Genomic DNA, 24,049 nt, shown 5'->3' on the forward strand with positions numbered 1-24,049 from the left:
CAGATATAGGATTCAGATAACTGAAGATTAAAATAGCAGTTTTATTAGTGGTGAAAAGCTAAATGGGAAGATATGGCTTTGATATGGGACCAAATATCTTCCAATCTGATATACATTTCACCCCCAAATTGGGTAGACTTACTCATCTAGACATGGGTCCACTGGAGACACCAGGCCTCCCTAAGCAGGCCCAGGCCCCTTACCATTTAGCAGAGACAGACCAGACACAAAGCCTCTGCAGGCAGGCAGATCCAAACAGGTGAAGGCTACGCACAGGACTAGAGTGTGTAGGGTGCAAAATTCAAGGAGGCCCGCATTCTCAGGCTCATGACCATGTCTGTCTCATGACCCTGAATGTGAGCGCCTTCTTAAATTTTGTGCCCCAGATGCCTCCCTGGCATCATACCATCCTGGCCCTAGCCAGCATGTCCACTTCTTTTTCCTGAACTCACCAGTTAGGTAAATCCCTCCTCTTGCCCTAGGGAGAGTGACTGTGGAGGAAAAGAGAGGCCGGGGGGGTTACTCTAGTGGAGGTATCTGCACATGGAAAAAGGCTAGGGGAAAGGAGTTTCCCTTAAAAGAGATCATAGAGGGACTTCCCTGGTGGTCCAGTGGTTAAGGCTCCGTGATTACCCTGCAGGGGGCACGGGTTCGATCCCTGGTTGGGGAACTAAGATCCCAAATGCTGCGTGGCATGGCCAAAAAAAAAAAGAAAGGGAGATCATAGAAGTAAAGCTTTTTGCCAAGGCCATACAACCAGTGGTGGCTAGAACCCAGGATTCTTGTTCCTCTTCATAAAAACAAAAAGATGATATGATGCAGCTTTGAGAATTAAACCCATTCACTAGAGCATTCAATTAACCAGCTCTTCTGTTATTACTGATTACTGTTATTATCATTTTGCTTTCATGACTCTTTTAGGTGACTTAAGCAAATTATATATTAAATTATATGTAAACTCACATAGCATGTAGTAGGTTGAATGGTGGCCCCCCCAGAGATATGTCCACATTCTCTAACATATGCATGTGACCTTATTTGAAAAAAAGGTCTTTGCAGATGCAATTATATTAAGGATCCGGATATGAGATCATCCTTGATTATCTGCATAGGCTCTAAATCCAAGTGCCCTTGTAAGAGCCACACAAAGGGGAGACACACAGAGAAGAGGAGAAAGCCATGTGAAAGTGGAGGCAGAATGAAGTTAATGCATCCACAAGCCAAGGAACACATGGAACCACCAGAAGCGGGAAGAGGCAGGAAAGGGTTCTCCCCTAGAGGCCTAGGAAGGAGTGCAGCCTTGCCAACACCTTGGTTTTGGACTTCTGGCCTCCAGAACTGTGAGAGAATAAATTTGTGTTGTTTTAAGCCACCAAACGTGTAGTAATTTATTACAGTCACCCTAGGAAACTAATACATAGGGCAGAGATATGTTTTTAAAGCCCTGTATTAGTTATCATTATCCCAAAACTTAGTGGCTTAAAACACTACCTCACACAGTTTCTGCGGATCAGGAATTTGGAAACGGCTTGGCTGGGTGATTCTGGCTCAGGGTCTCTCCTGGGGTTGCAATCAAGATGCTGGTCAGGGCTTCTGAAGACTTGGCTGTGGTGCAAGAGGATCTGCTTCCAAGATGGCCCACTCACAAGGCTGGCAAGTCCATGCAGGCTGGGGGCGGGAGGCCTGTGTTCTTTGCCACGTGCACCTCTCCGTTAGACTGAGTGTTCTCAGAACACGGTGATGGACTTCTGACAGAGTGAGTGAGCCAAGAGAGAGCAAAGTGAAGGCTGCCCATAGATCAAGTGAAGGCTTGATCATAGTTTTTATGATCAAGCCTGAAAAGACACACGCCATCATTTCCTCAATGTTCCCACACAGGCCATTCCTGTTCATTGTGAGAGCGGACCATACAGGGACATGAATACCAGGAGTTGAGGATCACTGAAGTCCATCCTAGAGGCTGGCTAGCACAGGTCCCAAATTTTTCAGGGTATTTAGGGGACCAGAATATTTCTTATATAGCCACTTGAACCATCTATATTTGAAGCCATAATGATAAACTATACAAAATACTCTTTGGAGTGATTAACTTGAGTTACTACAAGTTATTTAAATATTCAGTTCAGTTCACTTTCCTACTTTAGGTTGAACCATATGAAATTTGTGATTTTTGTGGGTAAATAATTACCCAATATCAGCAATTTCATGTTTTCAACCCACTACTTATAAAGGTAGGACTATGAACTAAGATACCTTAGATCAATGTTTAAGCAGTTATAAATATAAAAACACTTTTCTTTCAAACAATTATTTAACCATCAGTTTAAATGAACTAGAATAAACTGTTCTTCAAACACTCTGGTTATTTGAAATGTTACTATAGAATTGATGCCCCCATAAAGTTTTCGGTCCATAAGTCTAAGGGTCTGTGAGGGCATTGTATCAGAGTGACTTCATAAAAAGTAATTTAACATCTCTGGGACCAATTTTCCTCATCCATAAATGAAAGAATTTGACTAGATGACATCTAGGCTGACTTTCTGTGCAGAAATGTTAAATAAGTCTTTATATGCTATGCTTGAGCCACTACCAGTTCCTTTCTCAAACTCACAGTAAGACAAATTGCATATTTAATAGGGTTGTAGGAAAGTCTTTAACTAAATATGTTTATTCATTAATATGTAATATTAATAGTTAAACTCAAGATCCCTAATTTTTTCAGAAGTCCAGAGAGTCCTCCCTCCTCCTTTGTTCTCTAGAAAGCATAGACTGCCCTTCAGTAAATCAATTTTCTTAATTTGACTTGCTATATTTGACAACATTTTTTGGGTTCACATATTTTCTCTTGTGCCAAGTGCTGCATTTTTCATTTCCCACAGAATCAGGACAAACTGTACATCCCCTGCTGTGTCCAGGGCAGATCTGGCTAAATGTCAACTATGTTAATTGGTATAGAGAAAACAGCAGCCCTTTTTTTATCTGATTAAAAATCCCCACAAACATTCTCTGCTAAAGTAAAGCTATGTCAGTACGAAGTGATTTAGTTACAATGTCAAGTTTGGCAGATGTATCCCTCCTGTCTTCATTTTACTGTAGCAGGCAGAATGCTGCTGTTTCCTGGAAGCTTTCAGTATCTAAAATTTTAATCCTACTTTTGGAGGCTCAGAACTTGGTACTCAAAACTTTCTGTGGCCTGCCAATTGGAATAACATATCTTCTCTTTACAGTGATATTTTTAAACAAAAAATTTATAGGACAATCTATAGATCATAATTTAAAAGGCAGTTTAAAATATTTTATTATACTTTTTAAAAGTCTCCACGTTAAAAATTGCCCCAGGATGAGAAGATTATGTAATATAATTGCTTCAGTTAATTGGGGTGTGGGAGGTGTGGGTGTAAAAGAATAAAAGGTAATGAACTTTGATAAATTTATATGAGCATCAACAAAGTACCAGAGAAAATTTAATTTTATTGGAGGGTGGCTATATCTTCAGTGCTCCTTCAAAATTGTATGCTGCCTCTTTAATGTTGGAATTCCCCAGGACTCTGTCTCACTCCTGGGAGCTCACTCCTAGGTAGACTTCATATACTCCGTGATTTCACCAACTGCAGTACTTGTACCCTCATATCGTTCGGGCCTGTATCTCCAGCTTACTGAAAGCCACATTACTATCCCTTGGTATACTTTGGGTGTCTCATGAGCACTTCAAAATCCCCTCTTCTGGTTTCTGGTCCCAAATATAAGGAGCTTAGAAGTCAGCACTCTGTCATAACAACAGGTAAAAAGCTGGACAAACTGAAAAATGAACTCTTCATACATATGTCAGAAAAGTGAGGTCACAGAGCAAACTGCCCCTAAAATTGGAGAGACACACAGGTGAACACAGTGAATCACAATTTGCTGGAGCAGAAACCTCCACAGGAACCAGTACCAGGGTAGGGAAACCTAAACTATAATTGACAAATTGCTGGTGGCTCAACACATCTTTCTCAATGGTGAAAAACTGAAATCATTTCCTCTAAGATCCGGAACAAGACAAGGTTGTCCACTCTCACCACTATTATTCAACATACTTTTGGAAGTTTTAGCCACAGCAATCAGAGAAGAAAAAGAAATAAAAGGAATCCAAATCAGAAAAGAAGAAGTAAAGCTGTCACTGTTTGCAGATGACATGATACTATACATAGAGAATCCTAAAGATGCTACCAGAAAACTACTAGAGCTAATCAATGAATTTGGTAGAGTAGCAGGATACACAATTAATGCACAGAAATCTCTTGCATTCCTATACACTAATGATGAAAAATCTGAAAGAGAAATTAAGGAAACACTCCCATTTACCATGGCAACAAAAAGAATAAAATACTTAGGAATAAACCTACCTAAGGAGACAAAAGAACTGTATGCAGAAAACTATAAGACACTGATGAAAGAAATTAAAGATGATACAAACAGATGGAGAGATATACCATGTTCTTGGATTGGAAGAATCAACATTGTGAAAATGACTCTACTACCCAAAGCAATCTACAGAGTCAATGCAATCCCTATCAAACTACCAGTGGCATTTTTCACAGAACTAGAACAAAAAGTTTCACAATTTGTATGGAAACACAAAAGACCCTGAAGAGCAAAAGCAATCTTGAGAAAGAAAAATGGAGATGGAGGAATCAGGCTCCCTGACTTCAGACTATACTACAAAGTTACAGTGATCAAGACAGTATGATACTGGCACAAAAACAGAAATATAGATCATTGGAACAGGATAGAAAGCCCAGAGATAAACCCACGCACCTATGGTCACCTTATTTTTGATAAAGGAGGCAAGAATATATAATGGAGAAAAGACAGCCTCTTCAATAAGTGGTGCTGGGAAAACTGGACAGCTACATGTAAAAGAATGAAATTATAACACTCCCTAACACCATACACAAAAATAAACTCAAAATGGATTAAAGACCTAAATGTAAGGCCAGACACTATAAAACTCTTAGAGGAAAACATAGGCAGAACACTCTATGACATAAATCACAGCAAGATCCTTTTTGACCCACCTCCTAGAGAAATGGAAAAAAAACCCCAAAATAAACAAATAGGACTTAATGAAACTTAAAAGCTTTTGCACAGCAAAGGAAACCATAAACAAGATGAAAAGACAACCCCAGAATGGGAGAAAATATTTGCAATGAAGCAACTGACAAAGGATTAATTTCCAAAATTTACAAGCAGCTCATGCAGCTCAATATCAAAAAAACAAACAACCCAATCCAAAAATGGGTAGAAGACCTAAATAGACATTTCTCCAAAGAAGGTATACAGATTGCCAACAAACACATGAAAGGATGTTCAACATCACTAATCATTAGAGAAATGCAAATCAAAACCACAATGAGGTATCACCTCACACCAGTCAGAACGGGCATCATCAGAAAATCTACAAAAAACAAATGCTGGACAGGGTGTGGAGAAAAGGGAACCTTCTTGTTGGTGGGGATGTAAATTGATACAGCCACTATGGAGAACATATGGAGGTTCCTTAAAAAACTAAAACTAGAACTACCATATGACCCAGCGATCCCACTGTTGGGCATACGCTGAGAAAACCATAATTCAAAAAGAGTCATGTACCACAGTGTTCATTGCAGCTCTATTTACAATAGCCAGGACATGGAAGCAACCTAAGTGTCCATCGAAAGATGAATGGATAAAGAAGATGTGACACATATATACAATGGAATATTACTCAGCCATAAAAAGAAACGAAATTGAGTTATTTGTAGTGAGGTGAATGGACCTAGATTCTGTCATACAGAGTGAAGTAAGTCAGAAAGAGAAAAACAAATACCATATGCTAACACAGATATATGGAATCTAAAAAAAAAAAAAAAAGTGGTTCTGAAGAACCTAGGGGCAGGACAGGAATAAAGACGCAGATGTAAAGAATGGACTTGAGGACACGGGGAGCGGGAAGGGTAAGTTGGGACAAAGTGAGAGAGTGGCATGGACATATATACACTACCAAATGTAACACAGATAGCTAGTGGGAAGCAGCCACATAGCACAGGGAGATCAGCTCGGTGCTTTGTGGCCACCTAGAGGGGTGAGATAGGGAGGGTGGGAGGGAGACGCAAGAGGGAGGAGATATGGGGATATATGTATATGTATAGCTGATTCACTTTGTTATAAAGCAGAAACTAACACACCATTGTAAAGCAATTATACTCTAATAAAGATGTTAAAAAAAAATGCTGGTATCTCAGCTTGGACAAGTCTGAGAGTTAAAATCCCCAGGGGAACTCAGGAATAAGGGGCCCCCTATTTCTGTGAGTTTTACTTCTAGGAGCTCCTCCAGGCCCTCACAGCGAATACCAGAGAAAATTCCCCTGGTGTTTGCAGCAGAGGGAGGAGAAAAGGAACCATTTTGAAATATACCAGAGCATTCTGTTATTCTTAATAAGGTCTATCTTCAGGAGAAACTAGCAGAGTCTAACCTGCTTGGTTTTATCAGAGCCTAAACTACCTGGGGCAAGGGAAATACACAACTCAGGCCCCCTCTGGCCATCCTGTCCTACCTAAGGGGGGAAAAAACTGAGAAGCACTGGTAAAGTTCACAGTGCATGGGCACAGGCTTACCAAAAGACTGAGACCCCAAATCATAGGACTAGAGCATGCTTTTTCTCCCCTGACACCTTAACACCACACCACAAAAGGCCTATTCACTGGAGTTTCTTTCACTCAGTACCTCACATCCGGATTTCAACAAGATATTACAAGGAATACAAAAAGGTAAAAACACAATTTGAAGAGACTGAACAAGCATCAGACTAGAGTCAGATATGGCAGGGATGCTGGAATTATCAGACTGGGGACTATGATTAAACAACTATGATTAAAATGTTAAGGGATCTAATGGAAAAAGTAGACGACATGCAAGAACAGATGGATAATGTAGGCAGAGAGATGGAAACACTACGAAAGAATAAAAAAGAAATGCTAGAGATCAAAAACACTGTAAGAGAAATGAAGAATGCTTTTGATGGGCTCATCAGTAGACTGGAAATGGCAGAGGAAAGCCCATGACTGGATTCTGAGCTTGAGGATATACTAACAGAAACTTGCAAAACTGAGAAGCAAAGAGAGAAAAGACTGAAAGAACAAAACAGAATATCCAACAACTGTGGGACAACTACAAAAGGTATAACATGTGTAACAGGAATACCAGAAGGAAAAGAAAGAGCTAAAGGAACAGAAGCATTATTTGAAGCAATAATGACTGAGAATGTCCCCAAATTATTGTCAGACGTGAAACTACAGATCCAGGAAGCTCAGAGAACACCAAGCAGGATATATGCCAAATAAAAAAACAATAAAACAAAACAAAAGCTACATCATGCCATATCATATCCAAACTTCAGAAAATCAAAGATAGAAAAAAAATTTTTGAAAGAAGCCAGGGGAAAAAACACCTTACCTATAGAGGAGCAAAGATAAGAATTACATCTGGCTTCTCAGAAACCACGTGAGCAAGAAGAGAGTGGAGTAAAATATTTAAAGTGTGGAGATTAAAAAAAAAAAACTACCTAATGAAGGAAGATAAGAAAAGGAATTAAAAGATGTACAGACTGGGAAGGAAGAAATAAAAATATTTTTGTTTGCAGATGACACAGTTGTCTATATAGAAAGTCTGAAAGAATCAACAAAAGAAAAAACCTCCTGGACCTAATAAGTGATTATAGTAAGTCTGCAGAATACAAGGCCTATAAACAAAAGTCAGCTACTTTCCTACATTCCAGCAACAGAGAAGCAGAATTTGATATTGAAAACACATTATCATTTACATTAGCACTCAGAAAAGTGAAATACTTAGGTACAGATCTAACAAAATATGTATAATGTTGATATGAGGAAAACCACAAAACTCTAGTGAAAGATATTTTTTAAAAAACCTAAATAGATAGTCCACGTTCATAAATAGGAAGACTCAGTATTATCAAGATTTCAGTTTTTCCTAACTTGATCTATAGATTCATTGCAATCCCAATCCAAATCCCAGCAAGTTATTTTGTGGACAATGACAAACTGATTCTAAAGTTTATATGGAGAAGTAAAAAACCCAGAAAGTCAACTCAATATAGAAGGAGAAGAACAAAGATGGAGAACTGACACTACCCAACTTCAAGACTTACTATAACACTACAGTCATCAAGACAGTGTGGTATTGGCTAAAGAACAGTCAGATAGATCAATGGAACAGAATGGTGAGCCCAGAAATACAGCCACATAAACATAGTTAACTGATCTTTGACAAAGGCACAAAAGCAATACAATGGAGCAAAACTAGTCTTCTGTATAAATGGTACTGGAATACATCCACATGCAAAAACAAGAAGACCTAGACACAGACCTTACAACCACCAAAAAAATTAACTCAAAATGAATCATAGCCCTGAATGTAAAATGCAAAACTATAAAACTCGTAGGAGATAACATAGGAGGAAACCTAGATAACCTTGGGTATGGCAATGACTTTTTAGATACAACACCAAAGGCATCATCCATGAGAGAAAAAAAATGGATAAGCTGGAATTAATTAAATAAAAAACTTGTGCTCTGCAAAAGACAATGTCAAGAGAAAGAAGTCAAGCCACAGGTTGGGAGAAAATATTTGCAAAAGACACATCTGATTAAAGGGCTTATGCAAAGCATACAAAAAACTTTAAAAACTGAACAATAAGAAATCAAACAACTCACTTAAAAAATGGGCAAAACACCAGAACAGGTACATCATCAAAGAAGATACACAGATAGCAAGTAAGCATATGAAAAGATGTTAAACATCATATGTCATTAGGGAATTACAAATTAAAACAACAAAGAGATACCTCTATACACCTATTATAATGGCCGAAGTTCGGAACAATGAAAACACTAAATGCTGGTGAGGATGTGGAGTAACAGGAACTCTCATTCATTGCTGGTGGGAATGGTACAGCCACTTTGGAAGACAGTTTGGCAGTTTCTTACAAAGCTAACCATACTAATACCATACAATCCAGCAATTGTGCTCCTTGGTATTTACCCAAATGAACTGAAAACTTATGTCTATACAAAATACAAAAACCAGTATACAGATGTTTATAGAGCTTTATTTATAATTACCAAAACTTGGCAACAACCAAGCTGCCCTTCAGTAGGTGAATGGAAAAATACCCTGTGGTACATCTAGACCATGGGATATTACTCAGCACCAAAAAAGGGGAGCTATCAAGCCATGAAAAGACATAGAGGAACCTTAAATGCATATCACTAAGTGAAAGAAGAAAATCTGAAAAGGCTACATACTGTATGATGCCAACTATATGGCATTCTGGAAAAGGCAAAACTACAGTAAAAAGATCAGTGGTTGACAGAGGTTGGGGGCGGGGAGGAAGGGATAAAAAGGGAGAGCACAAAAATGTTTAGTGCAGAAACTACTCTTTATGATACTACAGCGGTGGATACTTGTTATTATACAGTTGTCCAAACCTATAGACTGTACACCGCCAAGAGTGAACACTAAAGTAAACTTCAGACTTGGGATAATAATGATGTGTCAGTGTAGGTTCATCGGTTGTAACAAATGTACCACTGTGGACGTTGATAGTGGGGGAGTTTGTGCATGTGTGGGGACAGGGGTGTATGGGGACTGTCTGTACTCTCTACTCCGTTGTGCTGTGAGCCTAAAACTGCTCTTAAAATATCAATTTCATTAGTTAAAAAATAAATTATATCCAAATTGAATGCATCATTCTCTCCCTGTCATCTTCCCAACTTCCTCTCCCTCTAGGTTCCTCCTTTTCAGTAACTGGAATCATGATGTATCCAGATGAACCCCATCAGAAACCTAGGAATCAACCTTTACTTTGTGTCTTCCCTTGCATATTTCATGCAATCTCTTTATCAAGTTCTATGCATTTTCCCTCATATTTCTAGAATCTATCTCTTTCTTCCCCTCTCTAATGCCACTGCTACAATGCCCTCTACCCACCAACCAGTTTTCCCTTGACCTACCCTTGGGCTAAGTGTTATGAACAAGTACAACTATTTTTATAAGCTTTTTGTTTTCTAATCTATCAGACTTCTGTAAATCAGGCCCAGTGCAGACCATAAAATGCAAAGCTTAGCTGTTCAGAACTTTCTTGATAACTTTTCTCATAACAAGGCTCTAATTAAGTTAAAAACCAAAGCATTATACAGGTAGAGAATGAGGAAAGAGATGGAATAATGGTTTATGGCTTTGGGACATCTTTTAATGTATTAATCGAACTAAGAAAATGAAAGGGACACAAAGGTCCATTAGACCTCTCTCCCATTCCTGTACTTAGAATATTTCAATGCATTCCCTTTGCCTTCAGGACAATATCCAGATTCCTAAACACAGCATACAAGGTTCTTCATGACCTGCCTACTGTCTTCATTCCAGCTTCATCTGCCCCTTTCTGCATTCACCCACTTGTTCAGGCCAAAATTTAGAAGTCATCCTTGTATAATCTCTTTCCCTTGAGTCACTGTCCTCAGATTCTCTCCCCACCATTTGAGCCACCAGCAAATTCTGTTGATTCTACATTAAAAATATACCTAAATCTATCTACTGTTCATTTCCATGCCTTCCACTCTAATCCAAGTCACTGTCACTGACTGCTCTTCTTGTCTAAAGCAATTCCTTCCTACTGTCCCTGCTTCTATCTTGCTCTAAATTCCGTTCTCCACACAGCAAGAATGTACATAATATATATATATATATATTTTGAGATCCATCTGATGACTTCTCATCTCACTTAGAATAAAATCCAAATTCCTGCCAAAGTTCTCTGCATTAGTTTCCTATTGCTACTGTAACAAAATTACCACAAACTCAGTGACTTGCATAATAGAAATGTATTCTGTTGTCTTATTTTAGACCTGTAACCTCCAGAATTCACTTCAAGGTGACAAAAGGGCTGGTTCCTTATAGAGGCTTGAGAGACAACCCATTCCTTGTTTCTTCCAGCTTCTAAAGGTGACTGGCATTCCTTGGCTTGTGGTCACATCACTCCAATTTCTGTTTCTGCTGTCACATAGCCTTCTTCTCCCTCTGACCTCCTCCTTCCCTCTGTAAGGACCCTTTACATCAGGCCCACCCAGATAATAAAGAATAATCTCCCCATCCTCAACTTAATCTTATCTGCTACATCCTTTTCACCATGTAAGATAACAAATTCACAGGTTCTGGGAATTAGGACATGGACACCTCTGTGGGGCATATGATTTAGTCTGCCACATTCCATACAAAGATCATGAGAAAAATATTTCATCATAAAAACATGGATTTGTTAAAGTTGCTAATAAGGGGAAGCATCACAGTAATAGAGTCTCAATAACGTCTCAAAAGGGGGTGGTAAGGGGAAGATATTTATAGGATTAACCATAGGGTGCCTTTGTGGGGGATATTAGTAGCCTAGGCAGGAATTGGTTAGAATGTGTAAAGTAACTGAATTACTAAAACCTATGAATCTGTGCAGAGTTACAGTTAAATCAGTTTATTTGTGGTCTTATATTGTTACAAATGGGCCTAAATAAGCTGGTGTTAAAACAATAAGAGCTTAAATAGTTTTTATTACATATCATGGAATGGTACAGTGGATCATTTCAGTTTTTGCTTCATTTCATTTTGCAAATCATTAGTTTTTGCTTCATTTCTCAGACCCCCTTCTTTTGGTCAATCTGCAACCTAAGCCGAAAGAAAGACTATTATTTTTCTGGGGAGGTGATCAATCCAGATCTGCACTGCTATTTAGTAAGTTGCAATTACGTATTGAATTTTTCATGGTAGTCATATTGACCTCTATAAGTATCAGGCTTTCTTGTTCTTTTTGTTGGATGATCATTTGTAAATCATCTAGTGTTAGCAGTGGCTGTGCAGCAGCATTTAAGACTCTGAAGATCATATACCTGGTAACTGCTATGCAGACAGACACTAAGACAAAAATTATTAGAGTCTGAAAGGCATTTGAAAGCCATATTCTTAGATTTTGAAAACTGAACAATGAAAGCATGTGACAATCTATTTGGACTTTCCTTACGTAATCAAGTTTCTTTTTCCCTTTAATTTGGGTAGGGTTTATTCAACCTTACTAGTGTATGAGGAATACAGGTCTTGGGGATACCATGAGTAAAGGATGCAGATGTCCATTAGCTATCTAGGACCTTAATCCTGAAGTGCGGGAAGAAAATAGCTGAGAAGATAAAGATGCAAACCCAAGGGGATACAGGTACAAAGAAGAACATGGCAACAAATGGGGTCTTGTTCCAGCTGACTTGGTTGGAAACAGCCTACTTCATGCAGTCTTTAGTTGTTCCAAGGACCTAGGGCTGTCTCTTCTCGTGGGACATCTACCTCTAGATGTTACCTAGATTCCTCAACATGCCTTACAAAGCCCTTCATAATCTAGTCATATCTCTGGGATCATTTCCTAAATCTTTTTCTCTTCTTCACTCTCTCTTTGGTGGCCACACTGTCCTTACTGTTCCACAAACAAGTTAATCTTGTTCCTGTCTGAGAGACATTGTACTCATCGTTCCCTTTATGCAAAATGATCTCCCCAATATTTGCACCGCTGACCCCCACAATCCACTCAAGTCACATGTCACCTTCTTAGAAAGGCTTTCCCTTGTCATCATCGAATTTAAAGTCCTCTCGATTCTTTTACCTTGCTTAATTTTTCTTCATAGCACTCTTCTCTCCCTGCATCTGTTTCATATTTATTTGTTTTATGCCCCACTTGAATATACACACCATTCAAGAAGGCAGAAAACTTTTCTATTTTGTTCACTGATGTGTTTTCAGGACCTAGAACACTATTCAGCATATGTAGGTGCTCAATGACTACTCGCTGATTGACTGAATAAATAAAAACCTCACATACACTATGTTTCAGCCATATATTACAATTTGCAGTCCCCAAATGGCTCCTTCTTTTGCAGATGTGGTTTTCCTCTGCCTGCAATAACTTCTCCTTGATTCCTTCACAATTCCTAATCATCCTTCAAGAGTCTGTTTATGTGTCACTGTCCTTGATAAACCTTCGTTGATCCCATCAGGAAGAACTAGGTGTCATCTCTCTTTGTTCTAATAGTACTCTAGGCATACCTCTATCATATTACTTAATACAGTTGACCCTTGAACAAGGCAAGAGTTACCCCCCATTTCCCACCCCACTGTCAAGTTGAAAATCCATGTATAACTTTACAGTCCGACCTCTGCATCTGCAGATTCAACCACCAGGGATCATGTAGCAGTATAGTACGTATTTACTGAAAAAACTCTAAGTACAAGTGGACCTGTGCAGTTGAAATCCATTGTTGTTCAAGGGTCAATTGTACATTGCATTAACATTTTGTCTAATCTATGTCTGTATCCTGAGACTCTAGTAGAGGGCTTTGCCCATAGTAAATTCTGAGCAAATGTTTGTTGAATGATTTTATTCATTGAGTGACAACTGTGTGTCAAGCACTGTACTAGTTTTTTATACACATTATTTTATTTTTTTTAATTTTTATTGGGGTATAGTTGATTTACAATGTTGTTTTAGTTTCAGGTGTACAGCACAGTGAATCAGTTATACATATACATATATCCACTCTTTGGTAGATTCTTTTCCCATATAGGCCATTACAGAGTATTGAGTAGAGTTCCCTGTGCTATACAGTAGGTCCTTATTAGTTATCTATTTTATATATAGTAGTGTGTATGTGTCAATCCCAATCTTCCAATCTATCCCTCCCCCACTCCTTACCCCCAGTAACCATAAGTTTATTTTCTACATCTGTAACTCTATTTCCATTTTGTAGATAAGTTCATTTGTACATATATACAATGGAATATTACTCAGCCATAATAAAGGATGAAATAATGCCATTAGCAACAACATGTATGGACCTAGAGATTGTCATACTGAGTGAAGTAAGACAAAGACAAATATCATATGATATCGCTTATACGTGGAATCTAAAAAAAGGCTACAAATGTACATTATCTTAATCCTGACAAGAAACCTGTAAGATATATGCTACCACTCCTGTTTTACATACGACGAAACTGAATAACTTGCCCAGAGTTTTGAACCTAAGTGTGTCTGACTCCAAACTGGTATTTCTCCCATTGCCTCAAATGAATGAATAAATCTCCTTAATTTTAGTGATACTTACTGGTCAAACTTTAATATCCTAATTTTACCATTAACATTGAAACTCTGATCTTTTAGTTCAGTGTTGCATGCTGTAATACATTTTTACTTGATTCAGCCTCTTTATATTACAGAGAAGAATGGACCCCAGGTACCTTAACAGAACAGGTATCCTATTTTTAATCTGCTTCATAATTAAAGAGTTTTTGATGATGATTCAGGGTCAAGGTTTGGTTAGTCTTTCCTTTTAAGAGAAGGATTATATTTAAGAGCTAGTCCACATGTCATCTTTCAAGAGGTATAAAAGGCCCAAATACGTTGAAAGTCATATTGAAATTATAGAATTAATATACCTGGAAGAAAGGAAAATGTGGCAGGAATGAGTTAAAGATAGTAAGACAGTCTCACATATGTGAGAGAACCTGGTGGTCACCCTGATTTCTGTCTTTTCTGCATGCTAGGTGAAGCAGTGTGTACTAAAATTTTAATAAAGTTTTTAGAAGTACATAAAATAGTATCATGAGAATCTCACGCAGTGAGAGCCCAAGCTCTAAACTCAGACAGACCTGAGGTCTAATCCTTGCTCCCCTACCTTTTAAGCAAGTTGCTTAACTTTTCCTAAGCCTCAATTTCTTCATCAGTAAAATGGAGAGAAAAGAAGGGTATTAGGTAGGGTAGCTAATTACTACTATAACACACAGCATTAAAATTTTAGAGGCATAATTTAATAAAACAAGTAAAATCCAATACAGGTGTACCTGGTCATGCAGTTCTCTGGGGCAGGATTCCTTCAAGGACTAATTTGGGGCCCCATGCTTCTTCTATTTTGCAGTTTTGACTTCCTCTAGATTCTTTGAAATCTTCATTCAGCTGGTAGGTAGGGAAAGAAAGAGAATATGGCGCATGTGTAGGAGGTTTTAGAGGTTTTGTGGGCCAAAACTTAAATGGCTTTCACTGTTTCTGTCCACAGTCCATTGTGTATTGTCAGTCACATGACCCCAACTAATTACAAGAGAGGCTGGGAAACATAGTATGTGTGCTCAGGAGAAAAGGAAACAGACTTTGGGGAATTCAGAGGTGCCTCTACCACTTCAGGTCATTAGGTGGTCTTAGGGTTTAACTGAGATAATGCATGTAACGTGCTTAGCATAGGGTAAGTAATAAACACAGTTACATGTAATTATTATTATCACAAGGGTGTATGCTGAGAGTCTGAATAAGGAAGTGAAGTCCTTGCTTGGAGGTTCTACCAAGAGAACTCAGCTACATTCAAAGAAAAGTCCTTACCTAACTGATTTGGAAGCATCAGGAAACATAAACATTGAAAGGTGAGGGATGAAGGGGTTGCCAAGGTGTTCATGTCAGCTTAGCTAACAGAATGTCAAAAGTTTATACCCTAATGTCTAAGAAGAGTGGGAATAGGTAACTGGTAGACTCTTTGGATTTGGGAATGGGCTTAACTGAAATAATAAAGGGTAAATATTCTGATCAATCCCCTCTTCCATATTCTTTTTCTCCCTCACTTTCTTACCTTAAAGTTACAGACATCATAAAGATTCTTCAGGTGCAGCATATTTTCTTCTCCCCACTTATTTTTCTCCTCTGTTGCCATTTAAAATAGTGTAAGAACTCTGAGAACAGAGACCATGTTTGCCTCACACGTTATTATATCTTAGCACCTAGCAATGCCTAGCACAGGGTATGCAGGCAAGAAGTATTTGTTGAATGAATTTAATATATATGGTAGTTGCTTCAAGTCTTGCCTAAAGAATCTAGATAAAGTAATGGAAAGACGATGAGTTTTTAAATCTTGCTTCCATCACTTGAGTATTTGTGGGATTCTGGGACTTCTAAGACTTAAATTTTTTTTTTTAAGCAATAGAGAAAAATTATACAAGCATTTAACCTCTAAGACTTTTTTCTTCCCTGTATTAAGTGGCACAATACTTTTTAGAGTTATAGTAATGAGAACTAAATGAAAAAATTCATGTAGTGTTCCTAGTACATAGAAAGCATTCAAAAAACGGTTGTTCCCTCCCCTGTACCTCACACCTCTCTACAATATACTTTTTAATTTAGGGGACCCTAACAATTAATTGACACTAATTGCTTACATATTTAGAAACCTCTAAAATATACCGTTGAAAAAAAGTACAGTTGTATTTCTAACAGAAGCTAGTTTATTTATAAGGTGAACATGTCCACAGTTATTTGAATAATGGTGGTTTGTAAGAATCTCTTTGGTAAAAGTAATGGTGAAATACCTTCCTAGTGCAAAAAATACATGTTGCCTTCTGTGTGTTTAGGAATAACTTTTACATTTTCCCTAAAGATGAAATATTTAGCTACTGATTTAGCTCCTGTTGACCTCAGCAGGGGTCTACTAATGCAGAGGCTCAGGCCACCCGGTAACTTATTAAGTGGAACCCACAGAAGAATAGTAAGGATGTCTTAAGAATTGGGTAACTCCACGGCCCAATGGACACGGGGCAGCAAACTGGGCACCAAACTGCAGATGGATTGCAGATGCACTGAAGGAAGTCATTACAGTTTTGAGAAATTTGGGGCTGGCTTGACAAAGATGAAGCCTGCTGGTTTAAGCACTTTATGTTCTTGGCAGAAGCATGGTGTTGCAAATTTTCACCAGCCATAGTGAAAAAAAAGGGGGGAAAGGGAATGGGAGGGGACCATAAAATTCATGATGATACACAAAATGTTAACCATTAGCTTTGCATCTTTTGAGAGTCACCAGATTGAAGCACAGTATTTTGGACTTCGCTGGCAGATGGTGCACACAGACTTTCTGAGTATGTTAGCATTTCATTTGAAACTAGCAAGATTACATAGGACTATCATGGTAATTTAACATTCACGGAGATTTTAAAATTTATCCTTAAACTTGTGTTGAAAGTGGGGCATTTTAACATTTTAAAAGACTTTGTGAAATAGATCTGGATCTCATAGAACAGATTCACAGGATATAATAATTCCTCTAAAATGCCCACAGGACAGTTTCAAGGGTCTTCTTTCCCTGAAAATCTGGCTTACTCAAGAGAAAAAGAGGCCAAAGAGAACAAAGACTAAACCAGAGGAGATGGCAGGTAGTGATGTCTGGATTCTCTGAATGGGACTTCTCCACTTACTACCCTCTCACTTCCTTCTATGGTCTGGACCTTTAATCACCACAGCAGTCAGCCTTGTAGGGTCAGCTAATCTCTGTTGACATCATCGTACTACTTCCCTTTTCAAATTCCAGTGAAGCTATGTGTTTCCTGTCCTATTTGACACCCTAGAGAAAACATACTGGCCCATTAGTATCCAAATTTAGACTGGCAGCAATGTGTCAAGTTTTCAGGGAAGAGATAAAAACAGGTGACATTTCCAAGCCTCTCAAGAAAAGGGGAAAAAAACCCCAAGCCTTCTGGGGTAAGTAAGCAGGGAGAGCTTCAATACCCACTGTAGGGAGAGGCCTGCTGACAGCCTCCGAAAATGGGCCGACGGAAGCCTTTTCCTTTTCATTAAAGCCAGGAGGATGGTTTTGGGGGCCTCCCTAAACACATTTTTGATTCTGCTAGGAAAGCCCAAGCAGCTCTGACACCCGCTTGCTCAGGGGGAGCTGTGAAGGTAGCTGCACCTCCTTTTTGGGAAGCCGTTGGTTTCAACCACAGACACTAGGACACCCTTGTCGAGAGAGAGGGGTGAAGCCATACGTCCCTCGCCCCGCCCCCCCCGCCTCCCCCCGCCCCCCCCTCGCCCCCCCCCCCCCCCCGTGACCCCAGCGAGCCCAGCCTCGGGCGACCTGTTGGCAGGGAGCATCACGTGACGCGGCGGGCCGCGCACTGCCCCCCGCGGGGGAGCCTCCTGTTGCGCCCGCCGGGCGGGTTTCATCACGTAACGCGCGGGCGCCTCCTCGCACTTCCCTCGCCGAGCGAGGGAGGGCCTGCGTCGAAGAGGAAAGAGAAGGGAAAAGGGGCGGGAGACGGAGAAGGAGGGGCGGTGCCCGAGTCACGTGACCCGGGGCAGCCCGGAAAGCTCCGAGGAGGAGCCTGGCGCCGCCATTTTCCTGCAGCTGCCTGTCCCTTTTGCCCTGACCGGCTTCAGCTGACCAGGGAAGGGGTGGGCTGAGCTGAGGCGGGGGCAGGGGAGTGCCCGGTATCGTGCCTGACCCCGTGGGTGACAAGAGCCGGTTCTTTCCGGGCTGGGTGGCAGCGCGCGGCCCTGAGCCCCGCCCCAGGCCGGCAGGCGGAGAAGGAGCCGGTGGGGGTAGGGGGGGTGGGGGTCCTCCGGCGCTTGGGGGGTCCCAGTCCCCGCCGGCTGCCGAGCGGGAGGGGTGGCGGAGGAGCCGCAGAGATGTCCGGCCAGAGCTTGACGGACCGAATCACCGCCGCCCAACACAGTGTCACCGGCTCCGCCGTGTCCAAGACAGTATGCAAGGCCACGACCCACGAGATCATGGGGCCCAAGAAAAAGCACCTGGACTGTGAGTGAAGCCCACCGCGGCCCCCGCGACCCGCGTCCTTCTCCCCATCTCTTTTCTTCCCCGCTTCAGCTGCCTCTTCCCTCCCTGCGTCTTCTCCGGCGCGGCGGGTCCTGTGCTCATCCGAGCTGTGTTCTTTTTGCTTCCATCACACCTGCCTTCACGGCTTCCGTTCCCTGTCTAAAAATCCCTGACAAGCCACCCCCCTCCGAGTTCCTAGGGGACCCTGGCTTCTCTGTCCGGTGCTCCGCGATACACATCACAGCCGGCCAACTTGCCTCTCCACCTAGCCCCTCACCTCCCGGCCTCCTCTGTCTGCTGCAGCCTTCTGTCTGCTCTTTCTTCCCACCCGTCCCGTGCTGCCTCGCCGCCCTCTCCTGAGCGTCTCCCCGCTTGCTCCCGGCCTCACCGCCCTATTGTTTCCCCACTAGCCTTCTTCGGGTTTCCGTAAACGCCCGGTTCCGTGGGCCCGGATCCCTGTTTCTCCGCAACCCTGAGGGCCTCCTCCCTTGAAGTGATTCCCACTTCCTTTGCTCCACTAGCCTCTTCTGTCCCTTCCTTTCCCGGTTTTCTCGTCCACCTTTCCTCCCCCCACCCCCCGCCCTTGGGTTACCTTTCTTTGCCCCTGTAGCTTCACTTAAGTTCCTTCGTCTCATTGTAAATATCATACTCAATAGCCGACTTTTTTCCCCTGACTACTTTCTTCGTGGGCGTGAAAGTAAAGGGATTCCGTTGGTGTGGGGAAAGCTTTGTGGAACGTCGGGATTTTTAATCACCTCTGGTGGGGTTTAATGATTGTATTTTCATGCTTTTGACTGGGATAATTTGTGAATGTCAGTCACCCCCCCCCCCCTTTTTTTTTTTCTAATAGAGGTATGGAAAAGGGTTTGCTGATTTAGGTATCAGTTCCTAGAGCTGTTAAGCCTGGCGGTTTGAATTCAGAAGCTTGAGTGAAGCATAGACTATAGGAATTCAAAATAGATTAATAATCAAATCTACAAATAACATACATCCTTTAAAAAACTGGTAAAAAGATATTTGGTGAGTCTTGAGTTTGGACTCCGTTTTAATTTATGCTGGTTATCTTTTGAGGAACTAGCTTTTCTTACACGCATGATATTACACCATTCACTAATTTAGCTACAATTACTAGAGCTAACTCCTCCTAACTTTTTCCAAACCTGGAAGCCACCTGTAATATTCTCCTTTTTTATTCCACTCCTTTACCTCAAGGTACAAAGATGAGTGGATTACTCAAGCTTTGACTCAATGGAGCTTTGACCTGAAACTTTTCAGGGAAACATAGGGAAAAAGGCATTGTAATAGATAAGTTCCTTTTTTAAATGGCTACTGGACACATAAGCCTGACTGACTTCATCCTACATGAAAGTTACTTTGCTTTACTGCTTGAAGCAAGAGTGAGCATGTCCTGAAAGGGAATTCAATGACGGGAGTCCTGGTTTGAGTTCTCGTTTGGACTTTGGCCGTAAGGTTTGCGCTTTAAAAAAAAATGGACAAAATGTGAATTCTTCCAAGATACTTTGCTCATGAAGTACTGTTAGAACAAGTTACTACTACAGACAAACCCATTATTCATTGTGACTTATTCCTTCCTTGTGGAAAAGTTTAAAAAAGCATCATTATTGCTTGGTTCTTCTTTTGATGTGTGGTTCATGGAGGCTGCTTGTTAACTATCAATCCTTGACTGTTTTAAAGAATTCAGAATATATTTAAATGGTGACACATTTATAAATGGAAAGTTTTTTTAAATACATTATGAAGCCGTAAGTGCCTTTTTGATTGTCTGATATTTGGAGTAGACATTTCTACTATTTACTTCTCTTCAAATGACTACTTGGCTTGCTCTACCCAATCTATGGTTTGCCCTAAAACTTTTAATTCTTTTGTTAGGTTGGTTTTGTTGTTTGTTTTTGGTGTTGAAGAAACTACTTGTGACTTTGTGAACTGTTACCCTCATCTCTCCCTTCAAAATGATAAATTATAACACGAATAGATACCGCTTTTAAAAGTCTTCTTAAAGGTTCTTGTCTTAATTCAAATGTTGCAGTTCTAACACGTTGTGGAAAAGGTCAGAAAATAGGCTAGGTAAATTTAGGAGAGTGAGACTTGGCTTGTGGTTTTATGTTAGCCTTTTCTCTTGTAATGGAAGCTGCTGCAGATAAGAACTGGGATTAAGTTTGGTATGGATAATCTCTCATTTGTAGTCTTTTTCTCTACCACTGCTGTGTTTATAAATTCCCACTTCTTTAGAACCTGAATATCCCTGGTAATGTTTGATTTTTTAAAAAAATCTGTATGAATAAGGAGCCACTACTTAATGAGGTTTTTAAAATACAGTAATACTATTTTCCTTATATTGTTTTTTAAAACACCCTTATAACCAGTTCCACTAATGAAATAAATTTAAGTCTGACCAATGAGTGGTTTTTGTGAAGACCTTCTTCCCCCACACACTTTAACATAACTTTGAGGAAATTGAAAAGGCTTTCACAAACAGTTCTGGGTTTTGACATCATGGACTGTTAAGTCTTTAATGCAGATACAATTTTTCGTCTTTTAGGAATTGTTCTTTCTAGTGAAGGCTTAGTTCTGTTGTGCCATTTAATATACTGAGAAACTGTTGCCTAATTAGTTGACCCTAATGAAAATGATTTCATTTTTTAAATATTAGTATTTAACAAAAATATGCTTAAGACTGTTTTTTCCTATAAGCCTTTAGAGTGTGGAGGTGGTTTCTGTGTACTTCGCCAGGGTCTGTCTATATTAGGAAATGATTATTGTAATCCATGAATTATGGCTTAATTCATACTACATTGTATACTTGTTTAAGAAAGAGCTTTTGCTTTGCTTACAGGGGTCAGTAGATAATAATGTTAAGTAGTGTCCCTAGTGTGAAAAGAGTTGTCAAACCTGAAACACATTTTTAAAAATAAACATGGTTTGCATTTAACTTCAGGCCTCTAATGGCCATAATCAAGATAGAAGAATAGCAGCCTTGTATTTGAAGGACTTCAGTTTGCCAGGCACTTATTAACCATTATCTAATTTAATCCTTTCTCATAGCTATGGGAGAGGCAAGTCATATGCATAGAAGGTCATCTCTAACTAAATTTAAAGAGGGTATAGAATACTTAAAACGTTATTGGTTGAAGTACAGACAGAACAGAGTTTTAAAATTTATAAATTCTTAGAGTAAAAACATTCTTACCTGATTTCACAACCTTTACTCTTGTTTTTTGGACAAGAACACTTTTTTCTATACTTGTTTACTTTCCTTGGGCATTTATGTTGGGGCATGTTTCACTGAGATGAAATATTATGTTAATGGCTCTAATATTTTCACTTTTTTATCCATATTTTTTCCAGTTAATTTCAAGGGACACTTCATTCCAGCCACCATCTGCCTTACATTCTGTACAACAAAATCAAGATCATGTTCTTATTAAGTATCCGTTATAAGCATATCTCTAAGGTAGATACAGTGTGGGTATTTGTGTGTTGTGTACTGGCTCTAGACTCTGCTTAATTTTAATTGTGGAAACATTTTTTTTTAAAGTAAGAATTTGTGAATGTTTTGAATATGTAGAGGGTGGAATTTGTATTTGGGTTCGTGTTTTGTATAACCATTGAAAATACATATAAAATATTGACATGCACCCAAAATAATTATCTTTCTAAGCAAATTATTGATTTTTAATGTCTTAGTTAATGATATCCAATGGGTGCTTAGTTTGCATATTGTCAAGAATAAATCTGGTAACTGGGATCTGATTTGCAAGAAGGTACCTGTGAGGAAGATAGTAAGTAGAAGATCTGCCCCTAGATGGCGCTTGTTTAGAAATAAGGTAACTGGGGCTTTCCAAATGGACAATTATTTCGTAGTTATGTTTGGGCTTACTGTTCTTTCCCATAAGAATTAATCGTATGATTTATATTTTCATTTTCATTATTTGACCTATTCTGTCCCTTACTACTTTAATAGTTCTGAAATACAAAAAAAAACGGTAATTGAGTCATCAAAGTGGTAATAGTAAGATTTGACTACTTATGTCAAATGCAGGAGGTATATAGTAGAACTCCACAAATGTAAGTTTTTCCTCCTTGACATATTTAGTTATGTTTATGAATAGTATGTATTTTAAAAGAGAAACCCTGAAGAGAATTTTACCTATAGCCATTTCAGTAGCTGCCTTATTTGTAACTAGCAAATTAATTCTAAAATATCTTTGTAAAGTAATTAGGCTTCACTGGTGGACTTGTTACTTTAAGAAATACTGTTTAGACTTTAGTCATCTATTTTTTATCCTTGTAGCAGTGCTTTTTATGTTTATATATTTTGTATATCTGAATAATTTTTAAAGATGTCTTAGAATTTAATTTCAACTGAAAAGTAAGAAGTGAAACTTCATTATGAAGTGACTTGCTTTTTTTCTCTCATTTGAGTTGTAAAGCACTTATATGATATTTAATTAGATTTTTTTTAAACTTTTTTAAGCTCTTCCACTTTACTTTTTAAATTTTAAAAAAATTTATTTATTTATTATTTATTTATTTATTTTTGGCTGTGTTGGGTCTTCGTTGCTGTGCGCGGACTTTTCTGTAGTTGCAGTGAGCGGGGGCTACTCTGTGTTGCGGTGTGTGGGCTTCTCTTTGTGGTGGCTTCTCTTGTTGAGGAGCACAGGCTCTAGGCATGCGGGATTCAGTAGTTGCGGCACCCGGGCTTAGTAGTTGTGGCTTGCGGGCTCTAGAGTGCAGGCTCAGTAGTTGTGGTGCACGGGCTTAGTTGCTCCACGGCATGTGGGATCTTCCTGGACCAGGGCTCGAACCCGTGTCCCCTGCATTGGCAGGTGGATTCTTAACCACTGCGCCACCAGGGAAGTCCCTATTTTTTATTTTTTTGGCCGTGCCGCACAGCTTGCGGGATCTTAGTTTCCTGATCAGGGATTGCACCCGTGCCCCCTTTAGTGGAAGCATGGAGTCCTAACCACTGGACCGCCAGGGAATTCCCTAGATGTTTTAAAAATACATTGTTTAATTTATTTTAATTAATCAGAATTGCTTTAATTTAAATAATGTGAAAGTTCACCAATTTGTTTAAAATAATTGATTTTAATTAGTCATCAGAATTGCTTTAATTTGAATAAAATAGTTTATTTTGACTCTGATTATCATTTAGAATATTTAATGTGAAAGTTCACCCTAATACATAGAAAGTCTCTTCTGTTTTCTTCAAAGTGCTTAGTTCCGTGATTTTGCCCTTAAAGTCAAAGAAGCAAGTAAAATAAACTTAAAGACTTCTTGGCAAGAGGTTAGAGCCCTACCAAGAAGAAGTAGGGTTAGATTT

At 39.5% G+C, this 24,049-nt stretch overlaps 1 protein-coding gene and 1 long non-coding RNA gene across 11 annotated transcripts in view; one reads left to right on the plus strand and one right to left on the minus strand.

Moving 5' to 3' along the window:
- LOC137772672 (uncharacterized) overlaps positions 1 to 18,145 on the minus strand; it is a 58,173-nt gene extending 40,028 nt beyond the window's left edge. The window contains exons 1-2 of the long non-coding RNA XR_011075515.1: positions 18,007 to 18,145; positions 14,966 to 15,077 (exon numbers count right to left, since the gene is read on the minus strand). This is a non-coding gene — a long non-coding RNA (uncharacterized lncRNA). The remainder of the gene's footprint in view (positions 1 to 14,965; positions 15,078 to 18,006) is intronic.
- Positions 18,146 to 18,208: 63 nt separating this feature from the next.
- Positions 18,209 to 24,049, plus strand: part of PICALM (phosphatidylinositol binding clathrin assembly protein) — a 106,835-nt gene continuing 100,994 nt past the window's right edge. For 3 of the 10 annotated variants that reach the window (XM_068556747.1, XM_068556748.1, XM_068556750.1), the window contains exon 1: positions 18,215 to 18,687. In XM_068556747.1, coding sequence (XP_068412848.1) covers positions 18,558 to 18,687 — 130 coding nt within the window. In that variant the 5' untranslated portion in view covers positions 18,215 to 18,557. Of the gene's footprint in view, positions 18,688 to 24,049 lie in introns of all 10 variants that reach the window. The other 7 variants (XM_068556749.1, XM_068556751.1, XM_068556752.1 and 4 more) reach the window with 3 other exon arrangements.

The sequence above is a fragment of the Eschrichtius robustus genome, chromosome 11, assembly GCF_028021215.1.
Source record: "Eschrichtius robustus isolate mEscRob2 chromosome 11, mEscRob2.pri, whole genome shotgun sequence".
NCBI lineage: Eukaryota > Metazoa > Chordata > Mammalia > Artiodactyla > Eschrichtiidae > Eschrichtius > Eschrichtius robustus.